This window comes from Amphibalanus amphitrite, unplaced genomic scaffold (genome assembly GCF_019059575.1).
Source record: "Amphibalanus amphitrite isolate SeventyFive unplaced genomic scaffold, NRLGWU_Aamphi_draft 000259F_arrow, whole genome shotgun sequence".
Classification (NCBI taxonomy): domain Eukaryota; kingdom Metazoa; phylum Arthropoda; class Thecostraca; order Balanomorpha; family Balanidae; genus Amphibalanus; species Amphibalanus amphitrite.
This window is the reverse complement of record NW_024881754.1, coordinates 212,324-229,250: the sequence shown is the minus strand read 5'-3', so window position 1 is coordinate 229,250 and position 16,927 is coordinate 212,324. Positions and strand designations below refer to the sequence as shown.

The 16,927-nt window shown below is 48.0% G+C and overlaps 2 protein-coding genes and 1 non-coding gene across 3 annotated transcripts; all 3 read left to right on the top strand.

The window, feature by feature from the left end:
- The first annotated feature begins 3,800 nt into the window (after positions 1-3,800).
- On the top strand, positions 3,801-8,089 carry LOC122386703 (cyclin-dependent kinase 5 activator 1-like). Its single transcript, XM_043376157.1, has 3 exons — positions 3,801-4,718; positions 5,400-5,546; positions 6,308-8,089. The coding sequence occupies exons 1-3, from the start codon at positions 3,855-3,857 to the stop codon at positions 6,473-6,475; spliced, it is 1,179 nt and encodes a 392-aa protein (XP_043232092.1). The 5' UTR covers positions 3,801-3,854; the 3' UTR covers positions 6,476-8,089.
- Positions 8,090-10,236: 2,147 nt separating this feature from the next.
- On the top strand, positions 10,237-10,309 carry Trnar-ucu. Its single transcript has one exon. It is a non-coding gene; the product is annotated as a tRNA-Arg (tRNA).
- A 2,701-nt stretch (positions 10,310-13,010) lies between these two features.
- On the top strand, positions 13,011-14,744 carry LOC122386676. The gene is made up of 2 exons (XM_043376098.1): positions 13,011-13,044; positions 13,656-14,744. The coding sequence occupies exon 2, from the start codon at positions 13,661-13,663 to the stop codon at positions 14,525-14,527; it is 867 nt and encodes a 288-aa protein (XP_043232033.1). The 5' UTR covers positions 13,011-13,044; positions 13,656-13,660; the 3' UTR covers positions 14,528-14,744.
- Positions 14,745-16,927: the final 2,183 nt, after the last annotated feature.

Genomic DNA, 16,927 nt, shown 5'->3' with positions numbered 1-16,927 from the left:
GATACCCATGTTTGAAAATTATGTTCGGGAATGATGCGATGTGGAAAAGGTTTGTTGAATAGAGGGCTGTCAAGCAGATGCAGATTTTCTCATTTGCTTACCGATGCAACGCGAAAAAGACGAAAATGTTGCAATTTTTAAGGGCTTAAGTCTAATTAAAGATTAGGGACTTCGTGAATAATGCGTATTGACCGCGACCCAGCTATTTGCCATTGGGTAGGTAGGTACTAGGTAAGGACCTACTCATTTGTGAACAGAACGTTCCACCACCACTCGCCAGAAATTCGATGAGCAGTTGCTTATCCTTAAACGTTTGAGTGCACCTAACAACCTTTACAAATGACGTCCTCCCTTTTAATGGTTTGCGCGAAGACACAAAGCCATAAGCAACCAAACAATGGCAGAATCCATTGAGAAGTGTGTCAGATATGCCCCCCCCCCAATTCTCAATCCACTAGCATAGCATACACTAAATTTAGGTACACGCACCTGTCCTACATATTAGGTATTTGAAGGACTTGATAGCTGATACACACGAAAGAAAAGCAATGCGCTAAAATTAAATGCAATGAACTAGCTGCAGCAGAAGTATGGCGTCCGATGCTTCTCCGCCAAGTTAAGACCATGCCAATCTCGGCAAGTCTGCCGCCGCGCCGGCACTGGCCGTGGTGTGACGTCATTCGCTCGGCACGTCGCCTATAGTTCCACACTTGGGTAACTCGCTGGCGGGCACCCATCAGCGACTGAAGGTCCCACACTGTCGACTCCGAGAGCCCCCTCTGCGTCTGGGAGCACCATGCCGTCTCTAGAACCACAGCGGCTCCTCCGTACGAAAGATGGGCGTCTGCATGCCAAAGGGGAGCGATTCTGAGACAGTAGGGCACCTACGTGCAATAGAGGGGCGCCTATGAAGCCCATTATAGGGGCGCCTCAATGCGAAAGAGGGGCGCCTCTGAGGCCTACATATATGGGCGTCCACATGCAATAGAGGTCTGCAAATCGCAATTGATCAATGCCATGGGGGTGCATTCATAAGAAACAGGGGCGCCGGCATGACAAAAGAGCATGGCCTTCAAGTGTCCATAAGAGAGAGACGCCTATGATAAGCGCACATTGTATGCAACAACGGGGCGACTGTGGGACATATAGGGATGTCTCGGATGACTATAGGCACATTAGGGCGCTTATATGCCAAAGAGGGCGCCTATGAAGCTAATGGGGGCACCTGGGAAACGAGGAAGACAGACATTTGTGTAAGGGTTTTCAGGGGTCATGCGCCGTTTGCGGCAAATAGATTCTAAAAAAAAAAATCGGAGGGGAAGAAGTTTTAAAAATGGTGCGGACTTTCCGCACTGTTCGCTTTAGCGGTTACGCCCCTGGGTACATCTGCCCGATCTCAGAAGCTAGATTTGGAGGTCATACTTGAAAGCAGCCAGCAGGTCGCAGGATGAGGCAAAAGTTGGAGGCCCCTGAAAATAGGAGGCCCCCTGGAAAAGGAGGCCCCTTGACAGGGTGGCCCACCCACTTTTCATGACGTTCCTACGCCCATGGCTCATCACCATTTATTAAGCTGATGTAGCACATGGCGCATGTATGGACTATCTTATTTCTCACCATGCCAGCCGTTGGAGCGCTCTAGAGCCCCCCGGCTGCCCGGCCTAACACTAGTGCGCACTCTGCAGGCACTCTCTCGGTCCCTGGGCTGTCGGCTGTCGGCACTGCCTGCCTCCCCGGCTGCGAGCAGAGCCACCTTTAGCCGGCCCCTGCTGCCAGCTGGTGTCTGGCCGACGAAAACGACTAGCTCTGGTCGGTCGACTGTGGATGTAGAGGTATAGAGATGGACGATAGGAGAATAAAAGGAGTGATGATGATGATGATGATGATGATGATGATGATGATGATGATGATGATGATGATGACCTTTAGCCGGCGCCTGCTGCTAGCTGGTGTCTGGCCGGCGAGAACAGGTATAGGTCTGGCCGCTCACCTGTGGATGTAGATATGTAGAAAGTGCAAACTGCAGCACCATGCAATTATAACTACCACTTCATGGTTACCAAAAGCACGAGCTAATAAAAAAACGTATTCACGGTCCGGGTCAAAAGACTTTTGGTCAGGGTCCAGGGATGAGTGAAAATGGCCATAGACATTGTCCTAATAATGGTAAGAACTAAGCAGATCAACATGAAGATCGTCCCTTCATGATGTGTTGTCAGTTGTGCTTCCCCTTCAATTAATGATTCTCGCAAAATCTATCTGTGAGAATAGACCGTACCTGTTAAGTTAATATTAGCTGTTTTCACGACAGCCATCTGGTACACATTTCGTGCAGATTGGGTGCCGATTTGGTGCATATTTGAACAAATTAGGTTCAGTGAGTATTTCTTAAAGGCTTGCAGTCTGGACTGCACAGTTGCTTATATGCCTCATTTTTCACATTATCAGACAGTAATTTCGATTAAAGCCCTGAAATAAATTCATGATACGAATATATTTATTATAAAAGATTTGATGCAGATTTGGTCAAATTAGATGCATTTGCCAGATAACCTGTCGTGAAAACAGCTCTTAATTCCTCATCTGTGCTCTCTATCCAGGACCTGCCTATTACTATCCATGGTCACATTTATGGTCGGGGACGACGGTCATCCCACACCAGGCGATCGATATAGTGAGCACCGGTCAGCTCCACTCTCCAGAAGGAACTTACACTTCCGGGGTAACCGTCTGAGCGGCTGGGCGCAATGCCTTCAGCCGGGGCACGTGATTCCCAACGTGACGGGCTCAGCCGCTGCGCCGCACCACTCGGTGGTCGAATCAAAAGATTGTGTCTCTTTATTGCATCATCTTATGGCTCTGAAATGCTATTGGATTAGATGGCAAGGACCTCGCCGCTGACAATAATACTGTCAAAAACACGATCGTAAAAAATCGGTGTGAACGTTGCTTCGACTGAAAACCAGCACGTGACATTTTGACATATTCATAACACATTGACATGTGCACGTGTCTGCACATTACATACGGACTTTGGATCTAGCTTCAGCTGCGACTTCGTTTGCTCAGTGCGTTTTATTATATAATATTCTGTTCAGGACAGCTAAGCGATCTCCGAATGGAGTATTCTGGTGACTAGTGAGTGCGGAGTGGTGTCAATGATCTGTTGGTCATGATGTGCATTGTGCAGTCGTACAGATAACGCGTTGCGCTTGGCAGGGACTGGGATACGATGCCCGGATGCTGTATCGTATTTCATTTCTCCATTATAACTGATCCGTAATGTTGGGGTCAAAAGATCCCTTTACAACGGTTACGATGGAATTGTGCAACATGCATTATGACCGAAATAGAGACGATGAGCGCAGTGATGAGTTACCTCAAAGGCAAAGAAAGACGAGACGGATTCTCTCGCCCCCAGAGCGCGTCTAAATTGAAACCCAATATTGAGCAATATAATTCCAGATCCGGGACGCCTTTCAGTTTTCGTAGTCACACAAGCAATACGAGTATCGCACAGAAAAGCTACTTAAATAACTTTTTTTTTGTAGCTGGAACTATTGATCTCTGGCTGAAAAGTGATTTATGTTTAGAAAGTAAGTAAATGCTTGTGCTGAGATGGAAAGCAGCTATTACTACAGGAAAAGCGTCACTTTAACAAGCTCCATGCAATTACTGCTCTCCGCCTGTGATACAATGACCTTTAGACGGACAGCAGACCCGGAGACAGCCGGTTTCTGCGCAGCACCGCCCCTCTCTCTCCCGTGGGCCCTCCGTCAGAGGCGGATGACCATCTCGAGTCGATCGCTGGTCTCTCCCCCGACCCGACCCCCGACTTCAGGCTGGTTGCAAAATCGATGCCGTCGCGCCTGGGGCGGTCGGGCCACGTTGTCATGGCAACCGGCCGTCGCGTCGGCGCGGCTGCGGTAATCGATGACCGGCGAAGGCGGGGAGCGAGTCCGGGGCGGCCATTTTCGCGCTGTGCCCTCGATGCGGCCCAGAGGTGTGAGCTGGCGTGTGCGTGCGTGAGAGGATCGGGCGGCGCGAGGCGCCCCTCCTCCGACAACGTATCCACCGGCAGCGCCGCCGGCATGGGCACCGTGCTGTCGTTCAGCCCCCACGAGCGGCGGCCGCCGCCGCCGTGCCCGCCTACCTACGACACCATGTACCACCTGCCGCGACGCAGCAGGCTGGTGCCAAACGAGAACTCAGGCGTGCTCCTGGAGCCGCCGCCAGCCGACAAGGGTCTGAAGAAACACTCCAACTTCATCCAGGCCCTCAGCTGGAAGCGCTTCTCCTCCTCCAACAAGAAGAAGCTCGATGTTAGCCAGAACCGTACTAAGAGCATGCTGACGCTCCGACAGCCGCTGGACGCCATCCATCCCCTGGTCGACAACAACCGTAACATCCAGAAGTCGTCGTCGGCCGCGTGCTATGCAGTGCGGCCTCCCCCGCCGGTGGGAGGGCTGGACGTGGTCCGCCTGGGCGGCACGGCCGCTGCGACCCGGCCCGAGCGGCTGCCCCGCGCCGTGCTGACGCAGGCGGCGGCGGCCGTCAGTCCGGGCCGGCGCACCGTCATCCAGGCGTCCACCTCAGAGCTGCTCCGCTGCCTGGGCATGTTCCTGCAGCGGCGCTGCACCCAGCTCAGCGACTTCCAGGCCGGGGATGCCATCATGTGGCTGCGCACCGTCGACCGCTCGCTGCTGCTCCAGGGCTGGCAGGTAGGCGCCTACGTGACAGGCACGGGTACAGACGATATGGCGTGAACCATACTCTGCTTGAGCTGGCAGTTATAGAGGCAAATAAAAGTCGAGTATTTACATGGACTGCTGCAGTATTTGTTGCAGGGCTAACAGGAACACCCCGGCACATGTGAAGCAAATTATATCGTAATGCGCTCTTCGATTCCTCCTTTACTGTTAGCGGAATGACAGGTTGACGCAGACACAGCAGATGCGTGCATAGGCCAGCAATACCACAAATGCTTATATAGGTCGATAATGCGCATGGCAGCCTGCTGCGCCAGAGCTGGCACAGGCGGAGGCACACATCAATAGCAGGTAAACAGGTCGATAGTGACGTGACGTGTTAGTGACGTGTGCTTGTGTATCGCACGGTGCAAAGTGCGTCGTTTTTAGCTGCCCATATCGACCCATTACTGACATTGTCCCACAGACCACTCTGTATGGGTCCTTGTTTTCAACCCTCATCAACCTGCGAGCTCTCCGTCAGCGTCACAGCGCACCTTGCTGTGATATCTTTATGCAGCTCCAAATGACACTCTAAACCTAAAAACATAATTTTCTAATGCAATAGGTGACAAGTGGCACCACAGATATGAATACTAAGATTCATGGCCCGATCCCCATTACCTCATAGCTAACACTGTGTTTGTTTGGCAGGATATTTCGTTTGTCAACCCGGCCAACGTGGTGTTCGTCTACCTTCTGGTCCGCGAGGTGGTCACCGCGGACGTGACGTCAGAGCACGAGCTGCAGGCCGTGGTGCTGACGAGCCTCTACCTCTCCTACTCCTACATGGGGAACGAGGTGAGAAACAACACCAGGTAATAATGTGATATGACACCTCTAGAGATCACATGTCGATCTTATTGACATAGCAACACTCGATCTCTGTGCTAAGAATATGGTAAGTCTGAAGCTACCACACTTCAATGCTTCTGCGATGGCAACGACCGCATCCCGGAACCTCATCAGTCATTATATTGCGTTGACATCCTCTCTCGCACTCGTCGAGTGTGAAAGGCGTTATGCGTCTGCCCGATGAGGCGAAACCTCTGCCGTCTGAACAGAAATTCGAGTTACATTTTTGGTGACATGTAAAATATATTGGTTTCTTTCCACTGTACTTGTATCAGGTCTCAGAATCTGTCGAGATGAAAATGGTTCGTAGATTGAATGCAATAGGTTTTCCCACCTACGTGGGAAAACGGTACAGCCCTTCGAAGCTTTAACGCTATTAAAACATCATAGTAAAATTCAGTTAGGCAATTCCATTCCTCATTAAACAAGGATAATATGCTCTGCAGCCATATATAATCAAGCTTTAGTACTGTAACAAATGCTATAGTGCGAGACCTTACCGCTAGATGTCACCAGGATCGAACGCCTGATATTATGCTGTGCCGCATAGCACACTATCGAGCGCTGCCCGCAATGGACGATGACTTCAGTGGCTTCGGGCCGAGTAAACGTCACCAAATAATGTTGCCAACACTACAATTTGACTTAATCAGTCCCAGTGGAGTATTTTATGTCTATTTTGACGGCACACCGTCTCTGTCGGACAGATCTCGTACCCGCTGAAGCCGTTCCTGGTGGAGTCCAACAGGGACCGATTCTGGGACCGGTGCGTGGACATGATCAACCGGCTGAGCGGCGACATGCTGCGCATCAACTCCGACCCGAGGTTCTTCACGGACGTCTTCACCGAGCTGAAGGCCGTGTGCGCCGAGTGAAGGCGACGCGAGAGCGAGGAGTGTGTGGGTGTGCACGGTCGCCGCGAGACCCCACATGCGCGGGGCTGTCGCCGTCGACCTGACTCTTCCGTCGTTGGATGAGAGCCGGGAACCTGGTTCGAGCGCGTCTAGAATATTGTGTGCCGGGCAAGTGGCAATACTCTCCCCAGTGTGTGATCGCCAGAAACCTGTGATCTCATGCGACATGTTGTGCCGCTGCTGTTCCCTTAAAAACTTTCTAGCCGTGCGCTGTGGACGTGTTGAGGCGGCGTGTGGCGAGCTCTTGGCTCTTGTGAAATGACTACTTATTTAATATTTACGTAAAGAGATAGTTTTTTTTAAACAAATATCCCAATTTTCATTTTTTTTAGAGATGTTTGACTTTTCTAATTAACTTAAAATCGTAGCTCAAAAGAGTCAATAGTTTTCCTTTATGGAGCCCCACAATTATCTTAAACGATTTTGATTCCTTAAAATGAGTTTTAAAAGATCCATTTGACATTAAAGTCAAGGGTTCGAATGTGCTCAAAATTTATTTATTTTTCTTCATCATCCTACTGCCAAGCCACCGTAATGATGGTAATCCGGTTGAAACTAGCAAAATAGTCTCGTTTGATGAAGCGTAAACCCGAGACGTGTTCTATCTCCGCTTGTTCGTCTGTCTTCCTGTGCTGTCTGATGAGTGTGATCATCAGATATATACCATATACTGTCTGAAACTTTGTGCGGCAAATTAATTGCGCGCACATTACAGGTCTGTACGTGGTTTCGTCTGGGCATTATATGTTTGAAGTCTGCATTCAAACAATGAGATTCAGTGAGATTTAGCGTAGCTTGTAGCTGCCGTTCGTATATTTTTAGGTAGATGTGGTTATGTGAGTCTCAAAAGAAAAGTGTCTGGTCCATACAATAATTTTTTTTTTGCGCATCGCCGTAATTATTACTGGGATGGGTCCATTTTCTTCCTAACATTATTTCTACGAATGATACGTCTGAAGTGACAGTTTACATTAATTTCCACAAGCTGGCATTCCACTCATGACTGAAAACAAAACAAAATAGGGTGAGGAATGGTGTGCAATGTCATTGCGTATTTGTGGAAAAGGCGTACAAGGCTCTGTAGACGCCTTTTATGCGTGATTCTGACTTTCGTGCAAATGCATGTGCTCCAACTTAATTAAAAGTTAGGTACTGATCTACACAATACTGTTATGATAAGGATGTTGCTAGTAGCGAACTATGTAGGCTGTCGTAAAATGATATATTGTTTAATGTTTTCTCATCATTTGAGGCGCAAGCCGTTGTTTCTGAATCGTTGTCATCATGCGTTCCGTAAGGGCTGTTGTGGGTGTTTACCACTTAAGCTATGTTCCATGTTTATGTAATTATTTATGGCGTTGTCTGCATGTCGCAACGTAAACAAAATAGCTGCCCTAACGGCGAAACGATAATCATTGAGTTCCAGTAACGCTGGACTGCAGTGCGCTGGTGAAGATGGAATGTGGCACGCATTTTTGAGGAACGAGCATGTCCCTTTGACTGGGTTACGCAGAGGCAAATGACTGTGCCAATCGTACCGATAGTTTGCCGCAAAAATAAATTGGACATGTTTCAGCTGTGCTTTGTGTGTGATGTGAATTGCTTCTTCTCTCCTTTCTCATTTAATCAACTCATAGCGGAGTGAAGCGGAGAGTGGGCGAGAAGTTTCCCACCCACCTTCACCTTTTTAATAGATGCGACTTCGAGATTTGTCAAACCTGCATATCCTTAATCCCGACCATACCTCGTCGTTATCACTCCATCGGTTTTGCGTTTTTGGGGGGCTGTCCAACCCAACAAACGAGCCGACGCGAGTGGCTTCGGCCGCTGACAGCCAACTGAGGCGAACACAATTGGTGATAGTGGCGCGGGCAACGGGGGCCTAATGATTGAGAGGATGACAGCGTTTAAGATTAGATGCGTCTGAGATAAGCGGCGATGATGTCACACTTTCGGCTTCCACATTTTTACACGTTCACCTGCTATTCTCGATCTCGCAATTTAACAGGGGTTGTTGCCAATTTTTGAAGTCTTTCATTTTATCGATATTCGACATTTAGTTAATTAATGAAAAATGTTTGATATGCATATGAAGGAACCATCCACGCCTCATTCTCTTGAAAATATTTGCAGGCCTAGCATCCCTGATGCAGCCAAAGACTCCTAATGCCCTCTCTCGCATCAGTCTTACATATGTTTACTGTAGTTAGCATGTGGAAATATCCTTTACATGTAAAGGATATTTCCACAGCTATACCCTTGTCTTGACCGCTGAGGTGCAGAGGCAGAACAGTAAGATAAGAGTGACCGCGCCTCGTTCTGCTATTTCAGACCTCTAATAATGGTCAGCAGATGGCCAAGAATCTGCGGGAAGAATTGTGCCAAAAGCGGTATGGGTTAAATGTAACTTTTAATGCGAATACAATAATATTTGAATTACGACCATTGGCCTGACAGAAGCCCTAATTGACGTTGCATTCAAAACAACCATCGTCAATGAACTTGTAGTGCAAAGTTGATTGCATCGTTTGAAGCACGCAATAGTCGTACCTATGCTTCAGAGCCGTGTGAATTTTGTGACCTGACTGACCTTTGTAACTTGACCTGGGAACTATGTACATCACGAGTTACGAGTTATTTTTACCTCATTAGTTTAAAAATACAGCGATAGAAATAAAGCAACCGCATTAAAAACATGACTAAACCTTTTCATAGTTCACATCGCTCACATGAATATGTGTTAGCATGGCATTGCAAAACGTTAAAATACCTACCATGTCTTTTGCAGTTTTACCTGTTCTGTGATGGCACTGCCGGTATCGAGATAAATAAGATTTGCCTGAACAATGTTCTGTCCATAAACAATTCTCGATAATAGTTTGATTACCGTTACAATTAAGAGATAGGCTCAGTAAAGTTAATTTTTAGGAATAATCAGGGGTCGGCAATGACACGGGTCGTGAGATTACCGTGACCTTAATCGCCCGGCTGGGGGTGGGGACGTTTTTGGCCCCACCTGCCAGGTTTTTGTTTGCGAAAATTATACCTTTGGTGACCTCCAGTGACCTCAGCCACCTGACCAAAAATGACTGGTATAATTATGAAAGGTCTCAAAGCGAACTATCTATACTGCTTTTTAACGCATCTTTCTAGCTTGCTTACCTACAGTTCCGAGATAATCAGGTGTGGCCAAAAAGGCACCCCTCCCCTACCATGGCGAAGCTGGCTGAGAGGCCCACCCGGTCACGGATTAAAACTTTAAAGGGAAATGCAATGACCTCACCTGAAAGGGTCATTGCAGAACTACGAGATAATGTGTAGAGTAGCCAGTAAGGGCGTAAGCATTCGGGGCGAACATAAAGTACTGCGGACCACCGACGGTGCGCCGCAGCGGCAGAGACCGTCCCGGTGATGACGGTAACTGACAGGACAACTCGCGCTGCCAATCAAACGGTCACCCCGGAGAGGGTGCAGTCCAAAATCCATCGTAGGACTTGCCGTCACAACCCATTGCCATCCCAGAAAGGGTTATGTGGGTAAGGATGCAGATGGGTCTGTCATGAGGCAGACAAGGACGGGTGATGATGGTTGACCATTTTTTTTTTTTTTTGTAAACTGATGATGCCTATTTACAATTCAATACGAGCAATACGTCGAGAATAACCAATGTACGCAGATACATTATCGTTTATAAGAAACAATTAGGACCCATGTCGACGGCTGTCCCTGTAGCGCAGTGGATAGCGCGTTGGACTTCTAATCCAAAGGTCCCGGGTTCGAATCCCGGCAGGGATGCTTTTCGTTTAGTTATCAGTTGTATCATCAAAATCACTATCTCATAGCAGCTATTTCACAACCTTGTTTGAACAAGTTCCACAACTGAGTTAAGATTCAAACAAAACAAAAGGAAACTTTTTTCGCATTTCAAGCAGTGACCTTGTCTCTGAGACTACTGCCTTTTGTATCACGTTATAAGTGATGTCCTTGTGATCATATTGTGATCACAAATTACACGCTGTTACAGAATACAGATAATCAAACATTTTTGAAATCTGAAACTGAAAGTCCCTTCCGCTGACCCTTTCAGCCCTTATTTGCAACGCAAATGTCAGTGAGGTGCTGCCACCATGGTACGAATAAGGTCCTGCCATCTACGGGTTGTTTGCGAGAGTTGCCACCAGGCGTCGCTCGACCGCCGCCTCTGCGGAGTGCGAAGTGCGGAGTGCGGACCTGTCCTAAGCAGGGCTCCGCCATCGAGAGGGTCGTGGGGGTCCGAACCCCCAATAATTTCACTTCCGTAATGCAGCCAAAGGTAGGAGGGTGTGCATTTCTGGGTTGCCCCCCCCCCCCCCACTTCCTGAGACCGCGGCGGAGCCCGTGCCGGTCAAAAGAAAAGGCCGATCGATAGCGGTGGATCCAGAAAAGGTGGTTTTGGTCTTTACGGGGAGGGGGATGCACCCTACAAAGCATTAGTCATTCGAGATCGAATCTGACACCCTCCCAGCCGAGAGGTGTCAGTTGTCACCTCGTGACGGTGTTCTCGCGATTGCTTGGAACGTGTTAAGAATAAAGAGCTCAAAGTTGACATACCTCACCTATGTATATTCAAGCTGACTCTTGTGACACAGTGACCCTAACCACATTTCCAGGTTAGGTCAGGTAACTGACCTACGATGATTAACGGTAATCTGTCGCCAGCCTCATGACCTGAGCGGCTATGACCTGACTTTTACCTGAAGTCATAACCTTTCGCATGGACAAGTTAGTATAGCATTCAAGATGGCTGAGCATAACGTGAGAGGATAAGCACGATGTTAAAATTACCGTTCCATTACCATTTTTATGAAGTTATTTTCCAAACCGGAGTCATACACTCGGCTATTTGACCTGACCATAGTGGTCATCGATTGCTCTTAGACTTTAACCCGCGCCCGGCTGGGGGTCCTGGATTTCCACGCCCTGCTGGGGGGGGGGGGGGGTGTTTGACCCCCCCCCCTTCTAACTCGGCTCCTGGGCCACGTAGCGATACGCGGAAGGCGGCGTTCGAAAGAATGTCAAAAATAATGAGGAAATCACTTCGGTCAATTTTTTGGTCAGGTCAAAGTTCAGGTCACCAGAGGTCATTGAAGGCAAAATTTCGCCGATTTCCAGGTCGAATGTCGACAATTTCCAAGAAGCCAACGCATAACTCGGGAACCAATAGAGCTACAGCGCCGCGGAAAAACGCATTCGATAGCCCTATTAACGCCCTTTCTGAGTAATTCTCTCAGATTTGACCTAACGTCAACGGTTTTGCCTGCACGGGGCAAAAACTGCAAAAATAGCCGATTTTTTCGGAAACAGTTTTTCTGCAATAACGTTTGACCCAAGCCTTGTGCGAGCTTACTTTTACCGGCATCGTGTTTCTCTCGTCAAGACGCATCGAATGAACTATAACTTGACCTTGAAAGGTCAACTTGAAAATTTGACCTCAGGTCAAGGTCATGACCTGACCGGAAAGGGTCATGTTGCATATCAGTCGATCCGTATCGTCGAGCTGAACACATCTAAGGCGTTTTCATCGCTCTAGCATGCCTCTATCAAAAGTTATTTGCGAAAAACTGTTAGATACCATTCGTGACCTAAGATGACCTCAGGGCATAAACAGGGGTCACGGACACCATTTTCATGTTCAGTGTGTCTAAACCACTTGTAAATCAGTGTTTGGGAGTGTTTATAATGTCTTTCGTCCAAAAGAGGCGCATTTCAATTTTCTCCCATTGACTTATAATGGGGAGGTCGCAAAATTGACCTGACCTTAGGTCATCGATATCAAAATTCTGAGATATACATTTTGTACATGCTATTGCTCTTAGCAATCGCTGAAAGTTTCAAAGCGATCGGTCACTCGGTGTAGCTATGACAGACATTGAAACTTTTTATGAGGTGAGGTCACTTCAAGTGACCTGGTGACCTGACCTTGAATGATCTTGGTCTGAAATTTTCAGAACATGTGTAGAATTGATGTATGATAAGGTGTACCAAAAACGGCGGCGCTCCGCGCCGCCGTTTTTGAGATATTCGCGAAAAACCACAAAGGGGGGTGTGTGTTCAAACACCCCCCCAGCAGGGCGCGGGTTAAATCCAGTCTAGGCTACCAGTTGAAGCATGAGAACTGAGAAGCATGAAACTAGCATGGGAAAATACGTTAACGCATTCTCTTGTGACGCATAGTGTAACGAGGACATGAGTGTATATGTGTAAACATGTGCACCTCTCCCATAGAAATTGTCACACACACACCACAAAGCGTCGTTGGTGCGTCGATCGCCAGTTTAGCCGAGTGCGCGCGACCGCTGTCTGCGAGTGACGTTTGTGGCCTTTAGGAAGTGACATCTGACTGACTGACCTAAATGACCCGTGACGTCTGATTGACCGACCCCTTGGCGACTGGTGTTTAGCTGCCAGCCCCTGTCGCACTCTGAGAGGGTATAAAGACGTGGCAAAACGGCCTCTCCTCCAGTTTTCACGGAACACGCCGCACGCACTTGGTGAGTGTTTGTGTTATGAGGTTATCGGTGGAGCCAACAAGTAACTAAATTTTTGGTTATGATTGCAGCAATTCAACATAGCAAGAGTGGATAATCGCACAAGTTTTATCAGCTATTGTTCACTCCATTTCCTATTCCCCTTATGCGAAACAAGCGATTTTTATATATAGCCAGCTTATATATTATAATATTTTTATCTCAGCCAACTTAGCCATAGTGGAGGGGTTTACAGTTAAGTCATTTACGTAATCCGAAGGCTAGTGAACTAGTAAGACGCATAGGTAAGGAAGCGTTGGAGAACTTTATCCATGTTTTGCTTTTAATGCTATTTTTATTATAATTTTCATGAAATAATATCTTAGCTATGTTTTTCTTAAAGATATAAAACCGGTCAACAATTATCTCGAGCCACCGCATTAGCTAAGGAAGCGTAGCCTCCCCCGCAATTTTGTCATTTTTAAGCACCTCACGTTTAAGCACCTAATGACTATTCACTGAAGGAGGGGTGGTATGTATTCACCCGCTGGCCGTCCTCGTTATGAAGAAAGGCGTTGCCGGATGGGGTTGAGTCCAACCATTGATCACTGACAAGAGACCCTGCACCGCCACAGGCACCATGGCTCACCTGCTGCTACTTCTGCTCGCCCTGGTGAGCTGCTCTCACGCCTCCATTATCCTGCGATTGAACACTTCAGCGGGCGAGGTCGTACCTCAGGCTCGGTTTTACCTGGTAGCGCTGCGTCCCGTAGCGCTCAACATCACCATCTGCTCGCCGCCCATGCCGCCGACCTGTGACCTCAACGACCCGGAGGCGTCCTACGTGGTGCAGCGCGCGGTCAGGCTGTCGGGCCACGCGCACATCCTGCTCGACGGCCGCACTGTGCGCACGGAGTTCGCGCTACAGGCGGCCACCGGTCAACTGAGCGCCGCAGCCGGCAGACAGGCGGCGCTCGACCTGTCGGCGGAGATCCTGGCCAACACCAGCTCTCCGCTGCTGAACCGACCGCTGGCCCCGGACGAACTCAGCCTGGCCTCCCTCTCCATCGCCCGCAATGTCCCCAGCTGCGTGCGGCTGACTGTGCCGATCGTTCGCGACATGTGGGCCGGCTTTGCGTACCGCCAGGCACAGCAGGTCAACTTCACCGCCGCCGACCCCATCGGCCAGTTCGTGGTGGCGTCGGTCCTCTTCCTCTCCCGGGACGAGAGGCCGGTGGACCGTCCGGACGCGCTCAAGTTCTCTCAGTTTGTGCGCGGTCGTCTGGCGCAGCTGGTGGGCGGCAGCTGCACGGAGGTGCCGGCCGTGCCGAGCCCGTCCTCCCAGCTGGTGGCGGTGCAGAAGGAGCGCAAGGTCATCCAGCTGGTCACCGTGTGGACCAACGGCACCGTCACCGTCAAGGAGGTCACGCCGGCAGAGGTGGTCCAGGGCGTGCCGTTCGCGCCCAACGGAGACGGCACCCTGTTGGTCGGCCGCAGAATTGTATGAAGGGTGATACAGGTGTAAGCATGTCTTGAAGCTGCTGTTTGTGCTATCAGGAATATGGGTAATATCAGCCTTTTGAAGCATGTTTAAGTTCCATCAGCCCGGCCGTGGTATGTTCGCAACGAAAATTTTGCTGACTGATGTACGATAATTATGTGGATACTATGTGAGAAGAATTTTAATACAAAGCGTGCATACAAAACGTGTAAATAAATACAATAACACCATCTTGCGTCAAACAGTTAAATTGATGTGAAAATGATCAATAACATGCCAAAATTTGTATTGGTTCTTTAGACCTGATGATGACAATGTTGTCAAAAGCTTGTCTCTTTTGTTTCTCTTTGGTGAACTAAAGAACCAATACAATTTTTGGCATGTTATTGATCATTTTCACATCGATTTTGACTATGTCTTCACTCATGCCAACCATCCAAACGATTAAAAACAAACAGTTAAACATACTACGCAATGTCATGAACTGATGCGTTTGTTTGTATCAGAAAGTGTTTGATTACCTATTTGGCTACCACTGAAATGTACTAAAAATGTAAAACTACATATTTATCAAAAACGATTTAAAGATCGCTTGAAAAAAAAAACACATAACGATTTGACGAGTACAGATCGCAATATATTAACCCGCGCCCCACTGGGGGGGGGGCTATTCATAGCCCCCCTCCCGTTTTTCTGCAATAACTTCCAAACCACTTGACGTATCGACGCCAAACTTTCAGTACCTTCGGCTGCATCCAATTTACACCTTGTGTCAAAATTTGAACTTTGTAGCTACCATAGGTCGGCCGGAAATGACGTCAGACTGACGTCATGTTCGGCCGATTTCGACGCAAAACATTGAACCACGGCAATCGCTATCAAGAGCTCATTTTTTAAGCTAGATCCTATTTCTTTGCATGAAAGGACTCAGAATTGACTGTGCTAACAAATTGCTATCTCGGATTTTCAAAGTTTTGAAAATTTTGGAAAGGTTATGTAATAATATTCAAAATTTATATTTCTATATTATTTTCAAAAAGTTTTTGACTTTTCGAAAAAAACCGGAATATATGTGACAGAACGCATGCTTTTGTCTAACCCTAGCAACTTTTAGCTAAATATCTTCAAAAATGGCTAAGTTATACGCATTATTGCAAAAAATGCACAATTATTAATTTTTCAAATCAGTTTTTCAGTACGTATTTGACATCGTACACCAATACAAATAGCACCATTATGTTCCTGAGCTCAAACTGCATCGAATAGACATCCTTTTTGTTGAAAAATTTAACTTCAAAATTTGACCTTTTTTTACCTGAAAGTGACCTGGCCTAAGCTAAAGTCGACTCAAAATGACCTCGAATGACACAGACGACATCAAATTCGAAATCTATGGCCTAAATGGACCATAAAACATGTGTCACATGACCGACGCATGATATAATATTTCCGTGACCTGTGATGACCTGACCCTGACCTGAAAATCAAAGTACAAGTTTGGTACCCTCAAGGTATCTAGAGCATCTGTTCACGAGTGTGTAAACCAAAAATGAGCCTGATCTGGCTTGTAAGACGGCGGCCAGAGCCCAAAATGTGAACAAGCCGAAATGCTAATAATTCTTACTTTGACGTGACCTGTGACGTCATCGGTGACCTCGAGGTCAATGAAATTAGGTTTCGCTCGATAGTTTTTCCGGGGCTATCAGACGCCGTTTGAATTTTGACGATCGGCCCAGTAGTTTCGGAGTTAGGAGGGGGGCTATGGAGAGCCCCCCCCCCCCCCCCCAGTAGGGCGTGTTATACGCAGACCCCAGTGGGGCGCGGGTTAAGATTCAAGCAAATTCACGTATTCACGTATGAACCCTAAAGGAAGACGCTTTCGGGTGGTTAGCTGTAGGAATATGGTAAAGTAAGCAGCGCATTAATTGGCACGACTTGCAAAGCAATGACGAGCTATTAGTTATTACAGCAGCATTTTACATCAATTTGACGTGCTCGCAGTCCTCGTGAACCGGCACCGGCCTGCAGCTGTTCACATGCAGCTGAAAATCATTTCCGGTATTATCGTCTAATGTGACCTCGGGTCAAGATCCCGTGACTCTGCCAGGCACGGCGGCTGATAGTCGACATGGGGGGACTAAGGTTTCGGGGGGTGGGGGGAGTTGGAAGGGGGTATAGGAGCAGTAAATGTCCGAGACAGGCCTGCCGCATGAGTTCAACAAATACGCATGTTTGAGCAAATGCTGGTTGTAGTGAGTTCGATGGTGGAACTGGATACGTACTTACAAGGCATGATGCTCGTCGTGGACGAGTGTCTTCCTATAAGCACTTTTTTTGCGTTACTGTGGACACTTAATTTAGCATTACCGTGCCTCCATGTTGGCATCGTAGGTACAAAAGTGTTTG